Genomic DNA, 20,644 nt, shown 5'->3' on the forward strand with positions numbered 1-20,644 from the left:
TAGTAAGACTTCGCCATTACTGAAAATGACAGCGCTCCAGGGATGGAGGGCAAGCGGGGGGTGGGGGGTGGCCTGGGAGGGGGCTCACCAAGCTGGGTGCAGGAATTCCCCTTCCTCCACCAAGCACTGCCTTCTGTGGCCATTCCAGAGCTGAAGCCCTCTTGCTGGGTGTTCACCGAGTATCGATTCAGTCTGCAAGCAATTTTAATATTTCTTCAGGGACTTTCCAGCAACAGCACAAGTCATTAATTCACCCTCCCAAATTGCTTATTCAATAGCAGGAACATGGCTCCTGAATAAAGTCCCAGAATTTATGTGACTCGCACGAGTCAGGAGGTCAAACAACTGTTATGGAGCGAAGTTAAAAATCCAAATAAAATATTGACACTTTTTTGGGGAGGGGGAGTAAAGGTATTTAAAATAGGTTTTTGTTGCAATGCCCCCAGGATAAAGAATGGAAGGAGACTGAAGACAAGTTGGAGTTTATAAAATCAATGGAATTTATCGCACATCTACTTGGCATTTAATAATTCTCTCATTTCCACAGTCCCCCACCCCCACCCCATCCTGGCCATAGACAGAGAGATACACAGGTATACAAATGCACAGTTATGTACATCAGTATTGGCGCACGGACCAATATAGAAACGCAGTTGTGATGTGAGCGTCCGAAACAGCTTGGTAAGGAAACAGTGATGAGTGTGGAGTCATGTATGACCGTGGCTTACAGATTTGAAAGGCATAACTGGGCAGAAATTCATGAGGGGACTTTTGACAAATATATCCAGTATTATAAATCTTGAATCAATGCATTAGAGCAGACATGAATATAAAGATACACTAGTCATAGAAATAGTTTCTAGAAACTGAGAAACACGTCTGTATTCAGTATTGCCACACAATCATGTACACGATTTGGAAAGTAGATAGATATAGAGAATTTAGAAAATCTATCCCCCAAACCTACCAATGTATATAAAATACAGTGAAACCATAGTCACTTAACCTAAAATTGAGGTTAACACAGACATGACGCTTATCAAATACAGCTATGGCACGTGCACAGGAGAGGGCAGGCATGTTTAGAATCACAGCTACATGCAATCTCTGTTCATTGTCTACATGTACATTTGCACAGTTGTCCAGATCATGGATGTGAAAAGACTGAAAGAAAAAAATTGCTTATGCCCAAATAGTTAATAAACACAAAGAAATATTAATATAGAAATTTCCAGAAGAGGTGACATGGTTCAGCCTACAGACATTGGAGTCACAGACCCAAAGTCTGGCTCCAGTGCTATTAAGCACATGACCTTGGACAAGTTGCTTAGCCTCTCTGTTGTCTCCTTAGTAAAACAGAGAACACTCCTGTCTGATAGAGTTGTAGTTAGGATTTGGATGAGAAAATGCATTTGTTATAGCACCTGTCGTAGAATGAATATGAAATAAATGATAGTTATTACTTTTACTATTTTTACATGCAACTCTTCTATTCAGACCCAGTTTCTCATAGATTCTACCATCTGTTCTTGTTACGACTGACTTATTCTACCCAGTGGTTAGCAACATGGGTTCTGGAGTCAGCCTCCTAGGTTTAAATCCTAGTTCTGATACTTAACAGCTGTGTGACCTTAGGCAAGTTACTCAACTTCTCTGAGCCTCAGCTTCCACTTCTGTAGAACAGGGATAATAGTCTTCATAAGAAGTTGTGAAAAATAAATAATCCATCTAAAGTACTTTGCAGAGTGCCTTGGCACATAGTGAACATATATTAGTTCACTATGTCCCTTAAGGTTGTTATTGTTATTATTAATAGTAATAACATTGATTTGCTACTCAACAAATACTTTTTAAGTACTTATATTATGCCAGGCCCTGTTGCTAGGTGCAGGAAATACAATGGTGAGAAAAATAACCATGACATGTGCACTTGCAGAGCTCAGAGTCCAGGGGAGGACTCACTGTGAATTGAGTAAGCAAGAAAACAGGTTTCAGCTCTGTGCTGGACTGTAAGTGGAAGAGGGGAACAGAGAGAAATAGATTGGAAAACCAGGGCGGAGCCAGATTGGGAAAGATTCTGAAGGCCAGGCTGAGGAATTTTGAATTTATCCTGTAGGTAATAGGAAGCAATTGTAGGCTTTAGCCACATTGCATTCTTTGAGGAACAGACACAGAGAGACGGATGGATTGTTTTTGAATACTGGAGCAAGAAGGTGGGAGGTGGGAGGGGCCAGAGGCAGGGAGGCCAGGCAGCCTCTAGCAGGCCCCAGCCGGGCTGCTGCTGAGGACCCCTTCCCTCCAGGCTCCCTTCTGCTTGCAGAGGGAGATGTACCTGTGGAGGGAAGGGGAGAATGGACAGGGAGGACTTGTTCCAGCAATGAGTCTATAGCAGTACCACTTTCCCCATCATATTAGGCAGTCTTCTAGCCTCTGGACCATGGGGTGGACAGCTGGTAGACCCCAGCTCTAGCCCAGAAGCCCTGACAGATGAGGGCAGGGCTGGTGGCGAGAGGAGCTAGTCCGGTCACGCTCTGGGCTTGGCATGCACCGCAGACTGGTTTCCAAATGGTTAGTTAAACACATTGCCCCTTAATTTTTAAACCTATGCATATTTTGAATTTAAATCAATCCATATGCTTACCATTCATCATATAAACCATCCCTATTGCCCCCTTGGGCCAGCCCCATGGCCCATCTAGCCTGGTAAATTGTATCTGGCCTGGGCTCCCAGGGACACGTGGTAGAAGGATTATCATCCTCAGTGCCAGTCTTAGAAGGCTAAACTGATGCAGAAAGTATTCCTGGTATCTAAGGAACCTACTGGAAATCTGTCAGCCTGGAAGGTACCAAAAACTATCTTGAAATTATTTTTATTTGTGGCTTATAGTTTAGTTTCCACAGAGGAACTGAGAGCCTCTTGAATTTTGGTAACTGTGTCAGATAGAGTCAGGGTTAGCAGACGGGGCTTGTGGGTTGATAGAATATGAGGAAGGAACCTTCTGTAACTCACTAAGACATTCTCCCAACTCTCTCAAGGATGGTTTTCTTACCCCCTGGCTTAAGCTAGTTTTCTCAAATATTAGAGAGTTTAAGAGTAATCTGTAGAGTTTGCTTAACTACAGATTCCTGGGCCCCACTAAAAATTCTAATGCAGAAGGTCTGAAGAGGGCTCCAGGGCTTTGCATGTTAGCATGCACCCCAGGGGATTCTAATGCAAGTGGCTCAAGGATAGTAGTTTGAGGACACCTTTCTGTAAACTTTTAGGTAGGACTGTCATCTCTTAGAGCTCAGTTATGACCTCTGAGAAGCAACAAAAGAGACAGAAACTCTTGACATGTTTGGGGAGAACCCTGGTAACCTCAGAACCTGTGTATTCCAGTTATATCCTGCTACAGCAAGAATGGAAGGTCCTGCCCATAGCCTCCCCTCCTCGGCAGCCATCCTCACGCACAGAACCCTGCCTGCCATATGGTCAGCTGTCCAAACTGAAACCCATGAGTGGGCGTGGGCAAACAGCTCTAAACTCTGCACAAAACGTAGAGCGGGGCCTAGGAAAACAGAGTGCATGTGAATCACTTCCGGGCTGCCAGGGGGGAAGGCTGGGTGGCTGCTGCTTCCTTTCGGTTCCTGTGAGGAGGAGGTGGTAACTTACTGTTCTTTAGTCCTTGGGATGTACAGAGGGGAGATTTCAGTTCCTTAGCGTTCTCAGGAGTAGGGAGAGGTAGGAACCGTTTTGGGAAGAAGGAAAATTTTCCTGAATAATCTATGAGATCTCACTTGAGGTTCTGCCATGAAAAGTCTCCAGCTGTTTTTGTAGCTCTGATTTGCCTCAGGGCAGAGCCAGGGACACGTGCCTGACTAGGCAGCTCTCAAAGGCCTGAGTTAAAGCAATTACCTGCATTCTTGTGTAAAATATCCTTTGCTGAGGCAAATATCATTTTGTCCTCTTGAATGATCCAGCCTATAATACCCAGGCAGCTGGAAGTCACTGGCAGAGGCCCCTCCCACCATCATCTTGTTTAATGGGCAGTGGGGCCAGCTAGTCTGAAACATTCTCCACCTTGGAGTTCCTTTGATTTACTCAATCAAGAAAGACTTTCCTGGACTTCCCCGGTGGCGCAGTGGTTAAGAATCCGCCTGCCAATGCAGGGGACGTGGGTTTAAGCCCTGGCCGGGGAAGATCCCACATGCCTCGGAGTAACTAAGCCTGTGCACTGCGACTACTGAAGGCTGTGTCCCTAGAACCCGTGCCACCGCAATGCGAAGCCCAAGCACCGCAATGAAGAGTAGCCCCCCGCTCGCCTCAACTAGAGAAAGCCCTTGTGTAGCAATGAAGACCCAATGCAGCCAAAAGTAAATAAATTAAAAAAAAAACTTTCCCCATGCCAGAGATTAAGTATTTTCTGCAAAGACTCTAGAAGTAGGCAATTTAAACTGATTCATACATGTATACAACACATGTATGTTAATACTTGACTTCTTGCCCCAAAGACTCTTTGAGCAAACCAGTGATATGACTGGGCCTGAGGCCAGCCTGCTAGGAAGTAATTCCAAAGTGGAGAAGGCAGTCTGTTCTAGGCAGCTGGACAGGATTTCATGGGGACATGCTTGGAGATCCCATGTGGATATCACGCTGTCAGCAGCTGGTCCAGCAGGTGGTATACCCCCATTTTATAGAAGGGAATGCTGAAGCTCAGGGAGCCCCTTATCCTTTGTTTCTCAGAACACAATAGAGCAAGAGAATAGAACCATAGAATACTGGAGTTTGGATTCTGGGCTTTTGGGTATCTCTCTCCTGGAGGCAGTGTGGTTTCCTGGTTAAGGGTATGGGCCCTAGGATTAGTCTGCCTGAATGCAAACCCCAGATTGTCCGTTTCTTAAATGGGTGACTTTAGGCAATTTATTACATGTTTTATCTGCAAAATGTGTCGTTGGGAGGATTAAATGAACTATTTGTTTGAAGCGCTTAGGACATTGCCTAGCTCATAGTAAGTACTCAGTAGACAATAGTTTTTTATTACTGGAGCCTCCGCTAAGGAAGCACTGCTTCTAGAAATCCTGACCAGCCTAGGCCTGGAAATGCTGCCACCTGACTCCCTCCAAGGTGAGCTGTCTGAGGTCACCTCAATGCTCATAGGACCTCTTCTTGTCTCCACCTCAGGGGGAGTTTTTGCACACCATTTATTATCATATAATATAGTGCAATATAATATCATACATAACATAACATAATATGATGGGTAGGTTAACCTGGAAACCCTGAGGCGGACAGTGGATGGATGGATAGATGAATAGATACATTTGTACTAAGTATACATACATTATATCATTCTATTGATTTGTAAAAAGTTCCCGGTCTGCCTGGCTGTAATGAGATTTTTGAACTTTGCGTGGCGATCAATGAGAGGAATATTATTGGCCTGGAGAATTGATATACCTGCTCTCAGTGGCTTGTTCTGCTCCCAGGCTGCCCCGGCCCCCCAGGTGTACGATTCCAGCAGACACTTAACCTTTTTTACAGTGTCATCAGGCTAAAAGGAATCTAATAGTGACACAGGACTTGTGCTCAGCACTCTGCCACTATTGCTTTCCTGTCACAAATAATTTATAGCCTTCTATTTCCATCCCCGAGCCTGCACCCCAGCCCTGCCTCCCACTTTCCCCCAGCTCCCAGGAATCAATAAGCTCACACAGCCACAGTGGGACTTCAGGGTGCAAAGAGACAGACAGACAGACAAAGAGAAGGGAGACAGAGAGAGGGGCAGAGACAGACAGGAAGGGGAGAGAATGAAACACAGAGGAAGGATGGGGGGGAGGGACGGGGGGAAAACCAGAAGAGGAGTGAAGACTCACCCCAGTGCTTTCTTAGAATTGAGAGTGCCTCAGTTTCTTCATGAGTTTAACAAATTGTTAATAGGAGACTCATTACATGCTTTCATGCTAACTCACAGAGCTGATGAGACTGTTTTGATCTCCATCATGGTGGGGAGTGGAGACCTCTGGGGAATTTAACCAAAGAGGGAGTGACTTCACCTGCCTTGTCATCCTTTACCCTAAAGCTCTGCCACAGGCCCCTGGCATCTCTTAGGTCCTGAGGGAGCTGCTGCTCATACTGTCTATGGATCCCTCCCGGTGCCCCCAGGCAGAGGTCCCCAGTCTGTCTTCCCGAGAGTCTCTTTTGGGGTCAGGTTATGACACCTGCTGCTGCTGTTTCCTGTCTTCTCAGTGCTCTTCCCAGGGTCCCTGAAGCAGCTGCATTGACCAGGCTGGGGCATATTGGCCTGAGAGGCCTCCTTGTCTGCACCTGGCCCAGCCCCTCCAAAGAATGCAGCCAGTCCTGGGGATCACCCATAGGAATAATAATACTAGTAGTTATTATTATAGCTGGCATTTATTGAGCCAAGCATCATACTAATCATTTTACATGAATTATCCTATTTAATCCTCACAACACTCCTACAAAAAAAAAAAATTGGTCATGAAGAACCTAGGGGCAAGATGGGAATAAAGACGCAGACCTACTAGAGAATGGACTCGAGGATAGGGGGAGGGGGAAGGGTAAACTGGGACAAAGTGAGAGAGTGGCATGGACATATATACGCTACCAAACGTAAAATAGATAGCTAGTGGGAAGCAGCCGCATAGCACAGGGAGATCAGCTCTGTGCTTTGTGACCACCTAGAGGGGTGGGATGGGGGGAGTGGGAGGGAGGGAGCCGCAAGAGGGAAGAGATATGGGGATATATGTATATGTATAACTGATTCACTTTGTTATAAAGCAGAAACTAACACACCATTGTAAAGCAATTATACTCCAATAAAGATGTTAAAAAAAAAAGTATCAGAGCTGGGACTCAGACTCAGGCAGACTGAGCCCAGAGCCCATCCCCTTCTTGCCTTTGCTCTTCTCATACTCCTGTGAGTGTGAGGTTCTAAGCGCCTGCAAGGCAAAGCCTAGGAGGTTCTCTGGAAAGGTGGAGGTGGGGGAGAAAGAGCGTCCCTGTCAAGGAAAGCACGCTGGAAGGAGAAGTGGGGAGCAGGCACCCTCGCAGGGCAGCCTTTCTGTGGAAATGGGAAATGGCACCTCCAACCCCCGGTAAATGGGCCCAGGGCTCCTGACTGTAGCCCCGCAAGGATGCATGTGCAGGAACTTGACTCTCCAGGCCAAACCTGTGGGGGGCCGTGGTGGCCACAGATGTGTCTGGCTGTCCTTTGCGGCCAAGAATGAAAAAGAATTAGAGAAAGAGGAGGAGGAACAGGGGGCAATAGGACCAGGCAGTCACACAAAGCAACCTCTTTATCCTTTTAACCCTTAGTGATATTCCTATTAGTCAGTGGGTTTGTGTATGGGACGCAGGGGGGCAATGGGTGACCGTAACGTTTCCACAATCCCAGTTCTTAAACTCCCTGAGATCACCGTTGGGGACTGGTGAGTGTCCACCTCCTGGGGGTCATGGACGGACACCAAGAGCATTAGTAACTCACAGCAGGCACCCTGCCCAGCTCCTCTCCCATGCACCACCAAGCCGCTGTCAGGGAGTAGTGATTTTCCATCACTTGCTGCCTCAGCTAAAACTGCACCAGCGCCCCAGGGGTCAGAGGCTGTGGGTAACAAAGACAGCAGCTCCACAAGGCCATCCAGTTGTCTGTCTCACCCAGCCTCAGTCTTGGGGTTCCCTCAGTCCAGAGCCCAGAGTCCACCAGCTCTCAAGTCAGATCCACCCACAGGCCCACTGAGATCCCAGAAGCCTTTTGCTGCAATGAATTAGGAGCAGCTGCTCTGAGCTGCTCAGCCTCCTTCTAGACTTTTCGTGTAGACCAGTCTACACTGCCCTTAGCGACTGTCAGGTCTTTCCCATTGTGATCATGCTCCAGACCCAGAAGCTTCGGGCCACCTCACCACGTGCCATCTCTTGCTGCCTTGTCCCCGTGGCCGCCGTTCCGTTCTCCCCTTGTTCTGCCTTGTCTGGCAAGCATCCACCTTCTCTCAGGCAACTCCAGCCTCTCCCTCTTCACCAGTTCTTTTTCCTTAGCCTACAGACTTATCCAGGTCCTTCCTCCCCTAAACAGCCTTCCCTCCACTTAGCTGCCACTTCCATCCTCAGCTTCCACACTTTTCTCTCCTTTTCTACACACTTCTGAAGCAATAGTCTACGTTCACTGCCTCCCTCTCCTGCTGTCCACTCCCTAACCTCTTTTTATCTGGCTCCTGCCTCAGTTGCTTTGTTGAGGCCGCTCTCCCAAGCTCACTAGTGGTCACCAAAATTCCCAGATCTGTGCCTCTTCTTATTCCCAATTCCCTTCAATCTTTATGTCACCACGGATGCTGTGCATTACGTTCTCCTTCTGGAAATGTTCTTCTCTGTTGACTTAGCTAAAACTGCCTGATCCTGGTTCTGCCATTTCCTGTGTGACCAACTCTGACCCTTGTGTAAGGTCAGGTTCCTTTCCTCAGCCTCTCATAGTAGATGTTCTCCAGGGTCTGCTCTTTAGTCCTCTCATCCCAACCAACACTTCCTTCCTTGATAATCTCCTAAATCCATATCTACTCTGCCGGCTGGTGCACGGCCATCCACCTGGACACTCACCTACCTCCTCACATGCTCACGTCAAGGACCAACCAGTCACCTCCCTGCATCCCTCTTCCTGACAGTGGGACAAACCACCAGACTTCCAGTTACACAGAACTGGGGTTTTAGAGCCATGGTTGACTCCATTTAGTTGCCAAATCCACCTTACAAATTCTTCCTTCTCTTTTTTTTTTTTCTTTTGGCCACGACGCGAGGCTTGTTGGACGTTAGTTCCCCGAGCAGGGATCGATCGAACCTGGGCCCCTGGCAGTGAAAGCATGGAGTCCTACCCATTGGACTGTTAGGGAATTCCCTTTTTTTTTTCTTCCTTCTCTTTTCTGAGGCCAGCTACCTATGGCCTTGTGCCTGTCTATTGCTTTACCTGCATCGGTTTGCACATGTCTCCTTTAGTTTAAAAATCACTCATGGCTTGAGATTCTGTAAACCTGGTTCCTATATACTGGGGGAAGTCTGACAAAGTAACAAAAAGCACACATTTTAAATACTGAATTCCAACTCTGCCCTAGCTGGCAATGTGATCTTGAGTCAGCTCTTTTTTTTTTTTTTTTAGTTGTGGCCAGTGGGGGCTACGCCTTGTTGTGGTGCCCGGGCCTCTCATTGCGGTGGCTTCTTTTGTTGTGGAGCACAGGCTCTAGGTGCGCAGGCTTCAGTAGTTGTGGCACGCAGGCTCAGTAGTTGTGGCACATGGGCCTAGTTGCTCCACGGCATGTGAGATCTTCCCGGACCAGGGCTTAGAACCCGTGTCCCCTGCATTGGCAGGCAGACTCTCAACCACTGCGCCACCAGGGAAGCCCTTGAGTAAGCTCTTTAACCTCTGTCAGCTTTGGTTTTCAGTCTGCAAAACAAGGATAATAGTAATGCTTTGGAGGTTGTTGTGAGAATTAACAATAGTATATATATATATACAGTAATATAAATTGCATATAACGTTGGCATATAATAGATGCTTGATAAGTAGAAAATTGCTAGTATCATCATTACTTCCAAGTTTTCAGCCTTATTTCCTCTTACTCCCTTACATCCCTCCACCGTTCCTGGCCTAGGCATTAGCCCCTAACCCAGCGTGACCACTCGGCTCCTGTGCTTTGCTTCTACCCTCCTCCAGCATCTGCTTCTAAGGCCCTCTTCTCCACTTCTTTGTTCATCTTAGAATCATATTGGGTTTTTTTTACTGGGGAAAGAGACCTTAGAGATTCTGTAGTCTAACCTCTTTACTTTATAGCTGAAGAAACTGAGGCCCAGAAAAGGAGAACGATGAGGCCAAGGCTATGTGGCCACTTAGTGGAAGACTCGGGGCCTCAGCCATGAAGCCCAGTGACTTTTCCACTATCCTCTTGCCTCTGGCTCCTATACGTGTGTGTGTATATATATTCAGCCTTACTCTGCTTTGAGGATCTATATCAAGTTCCACTTCCTCAGTGACTTCTTTCCCATTTCCCCCACCTGCAAGGGGGGTGACTTCTCCCCCACATCCTCCTGGCCCTTACTGCCTGGCCCCCTCTGAGTTACTTAGCTTTCTCGGGGTGTGTCCCCTCCCTGCCCAACTTCATTCCCGGCCCTGGGAGGCAGGGGCCTTGTCTCGGTTGCCTGCAGGTGAGTGTTCCAGTCCACGCACGGCTTGCGACTCACCTGGCTGGTTGTCTCACACTCCTCTCTGCAGGGAGAGCAGCGCCTCCAGGAAAGTGGCTTCCAAGGGCACCTGACTGACCAGTGGGTGGAGGCGAGTGTTCCTTGATCCTGGCCCTGGGCTTGGTCTTTCGTGTCGCTGAGCCCTGCGTCCTCGGATCACTAACAATCCCCAGCCCTGGGACGTTTGATCTGGATTCCCCCCACTCCACCCCAACGGAGTGCGTAGGGAAGGTACCAGGCTTTTCGCCTAGTCTGGTAAAGAAGGTGTGATCCAAGTAAGGCCTCTGAGAAGGAGGCCAGCGGGCCAGCGAGCTCGGCAGGGACAGGGCTTTGACAGGTTTGAGAGCCCTAAGCGGGCTCAAGGAGCTGCTCAGGGCCTGACACCTGGCAGAGGGACCAGTACTGTGTTGGAATCCTGGAGATGAAAGGATTACCTGCGACCCAGCCCTTTCACTGTCTACTTCTCTTTAGCTCAGGAAATGGGGAAATCTCACCCCTTCCCTCGGCTCTGGAGGACTGTGATACAGTCCCAATAGGAAAGCCAGCTCCAAAATGATCTCCAGACTCCTCTCGGGAGGAGATGTGTGTGGTTGAGGAGGGAAGGATGGACAGCAAGTCACCAGGGCAGCCCCCACTCCCAGAAACGGGAAGGATGCTGTGCTCCACTCGCTCTGCTGCCTGATCCTTGCTACCAAACATCAAGGTGCAATTCACGAATCACACAGCAGGACAGAATGCAGACACTCTCTGCCCAGGGCTGTACTAGGCTGGATCACAGAGCCAACAGGAGGGCAAGCTCCTGCCTTGCAGCAGTCAGAGAGGGCAGGGGTGCAGGGAGCAGATGGGTGAGGAGGGAGCTGAGCTCAGGGGAGCGCCTCTGCAGGACTGGGCTGCAGGTGACCAGGGCAGGAGAGGGCATGTGATGTGTGATGCTGTTGTCATGCTGTTGCAGGATCATCCGGACCAAAGTTCAGCAGCCTTTCCACCCAACGCCGGATGGAGCCGGGACCGGAGTGACTGCCCCTGGCCACACCATCGGTAAGAGGGCTCAGGGAAGGGGGGAAGCTGATCCCCCTGAGAGCTGGGGAAAGCAGCTCTGCCCATGGGAAATGCCCACCTGTCTGAGGTCCAAGGGCCGTGCTCTCCCTGGACTCCTAGAGGCTCGGGATCTTCCTGGGAGACTAGCTCACGAGGACTGCTCTCTGCCTCCTGTGAGCATCTCCTCAGAGCTGCCTTGCCTTTATCTGTCTGTGTGTCTGTCTCTCTCCCTCTATTCCCTCTAACTTTCCTTCTCTTTCCCGTCCTCCTTCTCCATCTTTTGTTCCCTGTCCCTCTGTCATATCTACTTGCTTACTCCATTTTTTGTTTTTTTTTTATTTTTAAGATTCTCCTCCTCTCTTCTCCCCTCCTCTGCCTTCTTCTCTCCTCTTCCTTCCTCTCCTCTCTGTCCATATGGCCCTGGACCTGTTCCTCTGTCTCTCTCCCTCCCTCCTCATGGCTTCTCTCCTCTTTACCAGTGTCTCTTGATCTGTTTGTCTCTCTCATCCGCTCAGTAACTGTCTGCCCCTCTCGAACCTCCTCCTTTATTGACCCTCGCTCACAGCCTCACAGAGACATGACCCAGGTCCACCAGAACACCTGCTAACAGCCCCCATCCCCCCCACACACTATCTTCCCTTTGGCCCAAGGGCGTTGGTGCTGCTGAAGCCATAGATAAGGTCTGGGGCTTTAGGGGCTGGGATGTGGTTAAACTTCTCCTGCTGCCCCTCTTGGCAGCTGTCCCCGCTCTCTTGACCAGCAGGAAGTAGAAAGCGCTGGTCCCAGCCCCCCTGGAGTTGGCAGGAGTGCTGTTTACTAGGCCTGTGTTACAGCATGTGCTGGGAGGGAGGGTTGGGCCAGGCTGTACCTGAGCTGATCACCGCAGAGTGAATGTGTTCACTACTCTGTGCCCTGAAGGAGAAATTAGGAACTTCTCAAGTGATTTCAAGACCAGGAGCAGCTGGGGGAGAGGAGCTCCACACTCCCGGGGAATATCAGGACCATTCTTGTGTCTCTAAGAGACTCAGATAGACCTTAGAAAGCCACACTCTAAATCAGGACTGGGAAAGACTCCGCCCAGGAGACTAGAAACAATGGCCTGGGGTTTGTTTAGAAGGATTTGTCCGGTGGGGATCAGATGGGATGAGCTGTGCAAGGAGGCATCCTAGGAGCTGTGCTCTCTGCACGACCGCTGAGTCGCTTTCTAGGTTGAGTCAGCTTTTGCTGTTTGCTGAACCCACATACTCAGGGAGTGGGTTCAATCTATAGTGAGTGAAATCTCTAGGTCTGCAGAGAAGGCCTGGGGTTGACTGGTCCCCACTCAATCCAGGGTGGACAGCAGTGAATAGCCTAAATTGTATGTAGCAATGCGTTCCCCCTTAAACCTCAGAGGAAGGAGGGGACTATGGGCTCCCCATCCCTCCTCATTTCCTCTGCTTCTCTCTGCCCCCAGCCTTGGGGCTTTGGCCTGCGATCACAACTGCTATCCTGATGGCATTTCCTCCTTACTCTCGTCCAGTTCCCAGTACGGCCTCCCCTCCTGTTTCCAGCACCTCCAATGATCCGGTGGGATCCTACTCCATCAATGGGATCCTGGGGATCCCTCGCTCCAACGGTGAGAAGAGGAAACGTGATGAAGGTAGGGAGGAGGGAAGAGGCTTGGCTTCCCCCGTGCATGCTTTTGTCCTTGGCCTCAGAGCTCCGGTTTCGGCCTAGCCTCGCAGCTGCTCTGCTGTGAGATCAGTTTTAGTAGCAAAGCCTGGGTCCCCCCACTACCCTGCTGGCTCCTGGAGAGAGGGAGGCAGGCTGCTGGTGGGGCCATCAGTTTCACCATCTGCTCAGCAGCCCCGACTGCCTCACCTTCTGCTGGGATTCATCCCGAACATCCCGGTGAGATGCCAGGAGGGAAAGCATGAGCCATGGACTATGGGAAGGTTTTGGAGGTTGGGGGACAGCTGGTCTCTGACCTGGGGATGAAAAGCCAACCTGACTTGTCCTCCTCTGATCTCAACCCATCAGGAGATGGGGGGGTGTTGTCATGCGCAGCTGACCCTTGTGTCCTTTCTCTGTAACACGTGGACCCTGTGCCCATTCAGACCACTTGGGGAGCTGGGCATGGGCCCTCTCTGCTCTTCTCTATGGGAGGAGACACCCCCCAGGCTCCTCTCTGGCCCTTCCCCTCATTCCCTGTAATTCCTCGGGTGCAGCTAGCTGTTAGGCAGGGAGTTAAAGGGTGAGGAGATGAAGAGGAGGAGCAGGGAAAGGAATTCAGAGGAGAGAGTGGTGGAGATGAACTTGGAAGAAGGTGTTCTTCAAATATTATGACATTAAGGTCCCTTGGTGACCATCTGGTTCTCTTTTATTTGCGGTACGCGGGCCTCTCACTGTTGTGGCCTCTCCTGTTGCGGAGCACAGGCTCCGGACGCGCAGGCTCAGCGGCCATGGCTCACGGGCCCAGCCGCTCCGCGGCATGTGGGATCTTCCGGGACCGGGACACGAACCCGTGTCCCCTGCATCGGCAGGCAGACTCTCAACCACTGCGCCACCAGGGAAGCCCCATCTGGTTCTCTTTTGATGCATGAGGCCAGGGCGCAGGGCTGGAGGCCCAGACAAAGGGAGACACCAGTGTCTGGAGCCTGCTTCCTGCCCTGATCTCATGGTCCCTGCTGGGGAGACAGTAACTTCCTGGTCTAGGAAGGGCATATGATTTTAAGGGTATCTCCCATGACATAGACAGAACCCTCTAAATATGAACATAAGGGGGTGACCAAATATCCCATCAGTCCAGACAGTCCCAATTTATGCCTTTGTCTCTGCGTCTTGGCCAGTCAGCGTCTCCTTTTTCTCTCAAAAATGTCCTGTTTGGACGGTAAATCATGTGGTCATCCCAAGCGCAGACAAGCCCTTGATTGGGGCAGCTCTAGAGGGTAAGGAACAGAGAAAAGAGACAAAGCTGAGATTCCCTAGACCCAGGCTGAGGGAAAAGAGAGTGTGAGAGCCCCGGCCTCCAGCAGAAAGGACAGCATGTAGGAGAGGCCTGGGCCTGGCAAGACAGGGATGACCTGGGGCTGGCCTCCTTCCAGAAGCCCTAATGGCCTCGTTTCACAGGAAAACAGCTTGTCTGGCTCTATTTCTCCTTCTTCCAAAACATCCAAACCCATTTGGCTGCCACGGCCTTTGCCACTCACTAAATTTCATTGTGGTTGTTTTGGCGGCAGCCACTGCTGGGCAGCGGGGGTGGCTGCATGAAAGGGCCTTAAGTCTCAGTTCTCTCTGGGGGTTTCCCACACTCAGGCCTTCGCCGGGCTCCCTGGCACTCTGAGTGATCTGGAAGATTCTGCCTCAGAACCTGAGGCTTTCTCCTTTAACCACCAGCACCTGTGAGATGACCAGGAGCCCCCCCTTTGTCCTCTCCCCCATTGGTCTGCGGTTGGGGCCAAGCGTGTCCTCTGCTTCCTGGGCTCCTATGGGCCGTGAAAGGAGCTGGGGTTAGAGAGTCGCTGGCCTGAGGCTGCGGCCACTGCAGGTCGGGCCCGGCTGGCCCAGAACAGAGTGCTCTCCTCTCTGAGCAATTGATCACATTCATTGTTTCAAGTCAATTCAATTCAGTCACCCTTTCCTGGGCATCAGTCGCAAGAAAGGCTTGGTGCTGTAGGATCCCAGAGCAGAACAAGATATGATTCTTGTCCTTAAGGAGCTTACAGTCTAGTGGGGCATGTAAAACACGTGAGTCCAGAGAGCAGAAAGGCCCATCAGAGATCTAGATATCTGTGTTGTGATGGAGGTCTGGGCTGCAGGCCATGGGAACTCAAAGTGGGGAGGCAGTGAACCTCCAGGAAAGGCTGCTCTTCGAGGAGGGGCCTGAGGGATGGACAAGGGGCACGGTTCAAAGACAACGGTAGTTGAAATTCTATCGGACAGACTGAGCCTTGTGCCCAGAAGACACTGTGCTGAAAACACAGGGGTGCTTTGGCTGGGATGAAAGGGCCTGAGGGGAAGTCGTGGCAGTAAGTCTGAGCGGAGGGGTTAGGGTCACAGGAGAGCAGGCCAAGACGGGGCCCTATAAGGAGTTTGGACTTTTTCCTGCAGACATGAGAAGCCACTGCAAGTGTCTGGGCAGGAAAGGACAAGAGCAGGGCTGGGCTGGGGAAGACCCTCCTCCAGGAGGGTGGTGGTGATGGCAGTGGGGAGGCATCTCAGGAAGCAGTTGAATTCTGGGTGAGGGATAATGGCAGCCTCTAAGTTTACTCTTGCTGCTTAAATACTTACCACAGGCCTAGCCAGTTGGCAAGAAGGATCAGAGACCCTGCTTCTTTTTGGGGGAAGAGGGTTCTTTTGCCTTGACACACCCCTTCTGACCAACCCCAGGCCAGATGGAGCTGTCCTTCCCCTGGTGGAGGCCAGAGCCTATTAGGGAGGCCAGTACTCCCTGACCACCCCCCTACCCCAAACGCACACCACCACACACACACTTGATCCATCGGACCCAGGTAGAAAGGGAGGGGAAAGGAGAGGCTAGAGCAAAGGCAGACCTTTCACAGCCCATTCCCCCCTTCCCCCATTCTGGGTGCCTCCAAGCAGCCAGGCCCAGTTTGCATTAGGGAGCAGCTCAGATGATTAAGAATAGGGGAGATAATTATGTGTCAAGATGATGTAGCCCAACTCTGCAGTCAGGCCAAGGTAGCACAGCAGCTGGCAGGCCGGTCGCAGGAGGCAGCCTCGGGCATGGGCTGCACAGACACCCAGGTGTATCCTTCAGCCACTGGGCCAGCACCACAGGCAAAAGAGAGAGCTGACTCAGACGATGAGGGACGCTGGGATGGGAATGGGGATACATGTCAAGGGACTAGACCTCGAGGGAGTGGAGGGGCAGGTCTGTTTCCAGGTGGACCCTGTACCCCTGCCAGGCTGGCTCGATTTTGGCCCCACCCACTGGGGCATCCCCCTAGAAGTGTCATAGCCCAGGGGTGAGCTGTGAGCCTCTCTGTCCTCAAGGAAGCCACTCCCACTCCTGCCTGTGGGTACGGTTCGGCCTATTCTTCAGCACTAACAATGTAACGGTGGTGGGCATTAGCGAGGACAGTCACTGCAGCGTGCGCTGGCATTATTGGAGACAATCTCAGCAGTAGTTATTGGTGTTCGCAGTGATAATACCCAGAGCGTTACTGGCATTGGTACTCAGAACATGGACAGCGTTATTAGTATCTGCAGCAATCAGATCTGTGGGGACATTAGTGAAGGGCCAATCAGCTGTGACTCTCGGGAAAAAGGAAACTGACAGTGCCTGTGAGCCTGCTTGAGACGCCTCTCATGCTTTGGCCTTTGGAAGCATGGAAGAATCCCCAGACTTGCCTTTAAGAAATATGCGAGTCAAGAAGCTTTGACCTCCCCTCCCCACAAGAGTCCAGGAGGTCCCAGAATGAGACAGGTAGACAGACCAGGGATAGATGAGGAAGTTATGTCACAAAGCACCCGGCAGACAGGCTGTCCATCCGTCTGAGAAGGTAGATCCCCGTTCAGTACCCTGCTAAAATCTTTCCCTCTTCTTGGCTACAATTATGGGTGGGTATATTAGGGTCCTTTGAAGGAACACTGCTTCCCCGAATGTTGCATGCCCTGGCGTATGTGGCTGCAGGTTAGGGACTCTTGTATTCTTTTTAGGCTGAAAGACCTAAGTCCTTTAGCTTCACCCAGTTGCTTTTGGCTGTGGCCTAAAGCATTGCCCTCCATCAGTGTTGTTGAAGGCCAGAGCAATTACATAACTTGTCCAAAAATCTGAATGAAGTCATATGTGTGAGTCTTTTGATCTGTGTGAGGGGAGGTGTGTTGGTATCATCCTTTGATGTGTGGGATTGCAGGGGGCCGTGATTCTGCCTTCCATTCATTAGGGGCACAATGAATTGTGCAGTCGAGTGGTGCCAGGCCGGTGCAGTTGTACGTTTGCAGGTAGGGCAGGCTGCATGGCTGCAAACAGCCGAGACCTGTCACTGCCTTTAATAGCTCCCTTCTGCTTTGGATGAAGCTGTAACTTCAAGAAGTGGTTTATTTCCTTAGTTAGTTTCTCCCCAAAAGTCCCCCAGTGTGTTGCTCAGATTTGACTTGGAGCAAGTGAGGGGATTAGGCTGTGGGAAGGAGCAGCACCTGCTCTGTCTAGGAGCCTGGGCTTCAGGCAAGAGAAGGCTGCAAAGACCCCCACGCAGAAGAAGGATTCGGGTGGAGGCCAACAGGCAGTCCCGGGAGCGCAGCAGGGATGGGCAGTGTGGCTCATTGGGGAAGGGGTCTGGAGGGAGGGAGGTGCAGCCGGCTTTGAGTCCTAGTGCCTTGGGCAAGTCACTTAACCTTCATCAGCTCAGTCTTCTCCTCTGTGAAATGGAGACGGTGACGGTACTTACTTCACAGGGATGTGGGGAGCACTACACGCGATCATGGAGATGGAGTTGAGCCGACTCCGTCTCGGAAGATGGCTTGCTGTGTGTCTGGGGAGGAAGGCGTAATTGGCAGGTTTATGTTTCAAGGGGAAATGAAGTTGTGTCAGAAAGAAACTTTTTTAGGTACAGCCTCTCTCATCGTGGTGCAGCTCCTCTTACGTAGGGCAGCCTAGGGAAGCTGATGCTGGGATAAACCGACCTAGATGGGACCAGGGCAGTGGGGGAAAGATATGAGCCTCCCCTGTGTGACTGGGAGGACCTCTGTCCATCTCTGCTTGCTCATCTGCTCTGCGGTTATCCACTTGGGCCGCATGTCATCTCTTATTAGCCTCCACAGGCATTTTAGATGTGGGTAAATAAATACGGGACCCCTTCTTCTCTAACATGGAGGCATCCCTCCCTCTAACCATTGCTGTGTATTTCTGTTCCCACATACAAGTTTATTTATTTACCCTGGGAAATGTATGTTTGTTTTGTGGCCACATGTGCTTTTCTACATGGGTTATGCAAATGTCGGTATTGTGTGTTCTCTACCTTTCTGAGGTCGTTGGGTGAAAGGGGATGCAGAACTGCATTGGGCAGGCATGCAGTTTTCTGGGTAGTGTATGCACGCGAAGAGATGTTCACATGTGAGCAGGTGCATGTCCATGTCCCTGTCAGCAGCTCCAGGGAGCTGGGAGAGCTCTAAGCCAGGTCTGGGTGTGCTAAGGCTGCATGGTCTTGAGGCATAGGTTCGCGTATGGAATTTTGCCCAAAGGGCCCTGTAGGCATCACCCTGCATTCTGTTGGCAAAAGGACGGGCTGTCCTGATCCTGCCTCCATGGGTGGACTGGCCCCCAAGGCAAGGGAGACTGAGACTGGGAACCCTTACAGAGGAACCTGGTCTCCCAACCTCAGGGTTTCTCCCCCCTCCCCGGTCTTCAACCTGCCTGTCTTTCGCGATCTCTCAGTGTCTGTCTCTTATTTGCTCTAGTCGAGGTATACACTGATCCTGCCCACATTAGAGGAGGTGGAGGTTTGCATCTGGTCTGGACTTTAAGAGGTATGAGGGCCAGAGGGAACATGGTGCGGGGACCAGGGGAAAGAGCCGGGAGTGGCCATTAGAGAGTCTTCAGAGAGTGGGTTCCTAAGGGCCAGAGAGCAGAATAGGAGGAGGTGGCCCAGGATTCCACTGGGAAACCAAGAGGCTAACAGAATCTCAGGGCCTGGCTCACTTCTGCCTTGGGCTACTGCTGGCTTTGGGGGCTGAGGCCCTGTGGCCTGGAGGGTCAGGCCCTCAGTGGATGGGAGACACTTTTTCCAGCCCTTGGAAAAACAAAGAGCAGATCGGGTAGTAAAACAAAAGCAAAGGAGACCTGGAAACACCTGACAGCCCTAATTCATCACGGCCCAAGTTTTTTCCTGTGTTCCCATTATATTTGTTTGTAAAAGTGGAAATCAATTTTGAAGGTAATTTTCTGGAAAGAATGGAAGGGAGGTGGGAGGGCCGGATAAGGCAGAGATGGTAAAAGGAAAAATTTAGGCCAGGCACAGCCCAGGGGCAGCTCTTGGCAAGGTGAAAGAAAATTGCATATTCAATCTCCGTCCATGAATCTCCCTCGCTGCTGCCCGCCTCCTGCTTGAAAACAATGAAGGCTTTTTCCCAACGCTGGGCAGGGCCTCGGTATCAGCCTCACTTTAACTTCAGGGTCATTAATTCCCTGATTATTGAAGGAGAAGAGAGGGTTGCAGCATCAATTCCAAAGGCACCCCCCCATGTGATCAGGCCCTGGTTGGGGTGGGGTGGGGGGCAGCCAGGGTGAGGTGAGGTGTTGCTTCAGAAGAGCAGAGGGGTGGGAGGGAGGAAGTGGGGAGCCAACTGGACTGGGGGGAAGGAAGCCAGGAGGAGGGGAGAAGAAGGCAGTCATTACTGCATACCTCTGTTGTGTTGTTATTGCAAATTAAAAGTAGCATGTTCCACTCCGCAGCTATCTTTGGGGAGGGAGGGGCACCGAGGGAGGTGGGGGATCTTATCATTGCTTCTTCAGCAGACCAGCCGTGGTGTCACCGTGTGAGGTGACATTTGAATTTACAATTCCGCTGAGAAAAGCCATTAATTCACAAATTAACATTTCTCCCTCTCCCTCTCTCTTTAACACTCTCTCCCTCTCTCACATGGATGTGCAAGCAATTGAAAAGACAAAGGAAATAGCCTTAAGGAAGAGACTTTACTGCTAGTCTGTCTGTGCTGAGATTGCTCCCCCTGCTTCCAGATAGATAAACCAATTACCTGAGCAGCTCTGCTCCTGGCCGCCCGAGATCACCTCCCTTTGTAGGCTGCCTCCATGGCTGGATTACACTCGGTGTATCTCATTAGTGTAAACCAGGCATGCCCTGGTCACCGGGCTCTCTTCCCTGCTCTCTTTCTGGAGGGGCAGCAGGAGGAGTGCTGGTGTCAGAAAAGGCAGGCAAGGAGGACCCTGGGAAAGAGGAGAGGCCGCCGCTGGCCAGCTGCCAGGCGCTGGGACTCTGGTGCTCAAGGCCCGGACCTTCGGTCCTGGAGGAGGCTGCTGGGGGGACCTGCAGGTGAGCGCTCCTTCGCAGGTTTGCATGGGTGGACATTTAGAGGCAGAGGCAGGAGCCAGAGCCTGACTCTCTGGGGCCCACAGCGCCTGTTCTCTGTGGCCTTTTGGTCCAGGGGCTGGGGGCTGGCAGAAGCAGAGAGGGATCTGAGCGCTCCCTGCATGGGAAATGCTTAGGGAAGTTTCGCTGAGTCCACATCATCTTAGTGGGACAGGATGCAGCCTGAAGGAGCTGGGAGGGGTGCAGAGGAGGGCCCAGAGGCAAGGTGAGGTTGCACTATGTTGGGTAAACAAAAGGAGGTTGCACTGATTCCTTAACCTAAACCCAGCACTTGGGAGCAGTTATGTCTGTTTGCCACTCAGTCCCTACACACACACTCCCAGCCATCCAACTCCTT

General features: G+C 51.0%; 1 protein-coding gene across 9 annotated transcripts in view; it reads left to right on the forward strand.

The window, feature by feature from the left end:
- Positions 1-20,644, forward strand: part of PAX2 (paired box 2) — a gene marked incomplete at both ends in the record, with an annotated part of 77,845 nt that overhangs the window by 20,605 nt on the left and 36,596 nt on the right. For 6 of the 9 annotated variants that reach the window (XM_082673639.1, XM_082673640.1, XM_082673641.1 and 3 more), the window contains 2 exons: positions 11,172-11,257; positions 12,777-12,896. In XM_082673639.1, the coding sequence (XP_082529765.1) occupies positions 11,172-11,257; positions 12,777-12,896 (206 nt within the window). Of the gene's footprint in view, positions 1-11,171; positions 11,258-12,776; positions 12,897-18,658; positions 18,728-20,644 lie in introns of all 9 variants that reach the window. The other 3 variants (XM_082673638.1, XM_082673634.1, XM_082673635.1) reach the window with 1 other exon arrangement.

This window comes from Grampus griseus (genome assembly GCF_964374135.1).
Source record: "Grampus griseus genome assembly, chromosome: 16".
Classification (NCBI taxonomy): domain Eukaryota; kingdom Metazoa; phylum Chordata; class Mammalia; order Artiodactyla; family Delphinidae; genus Grampus; species Grampus griseus.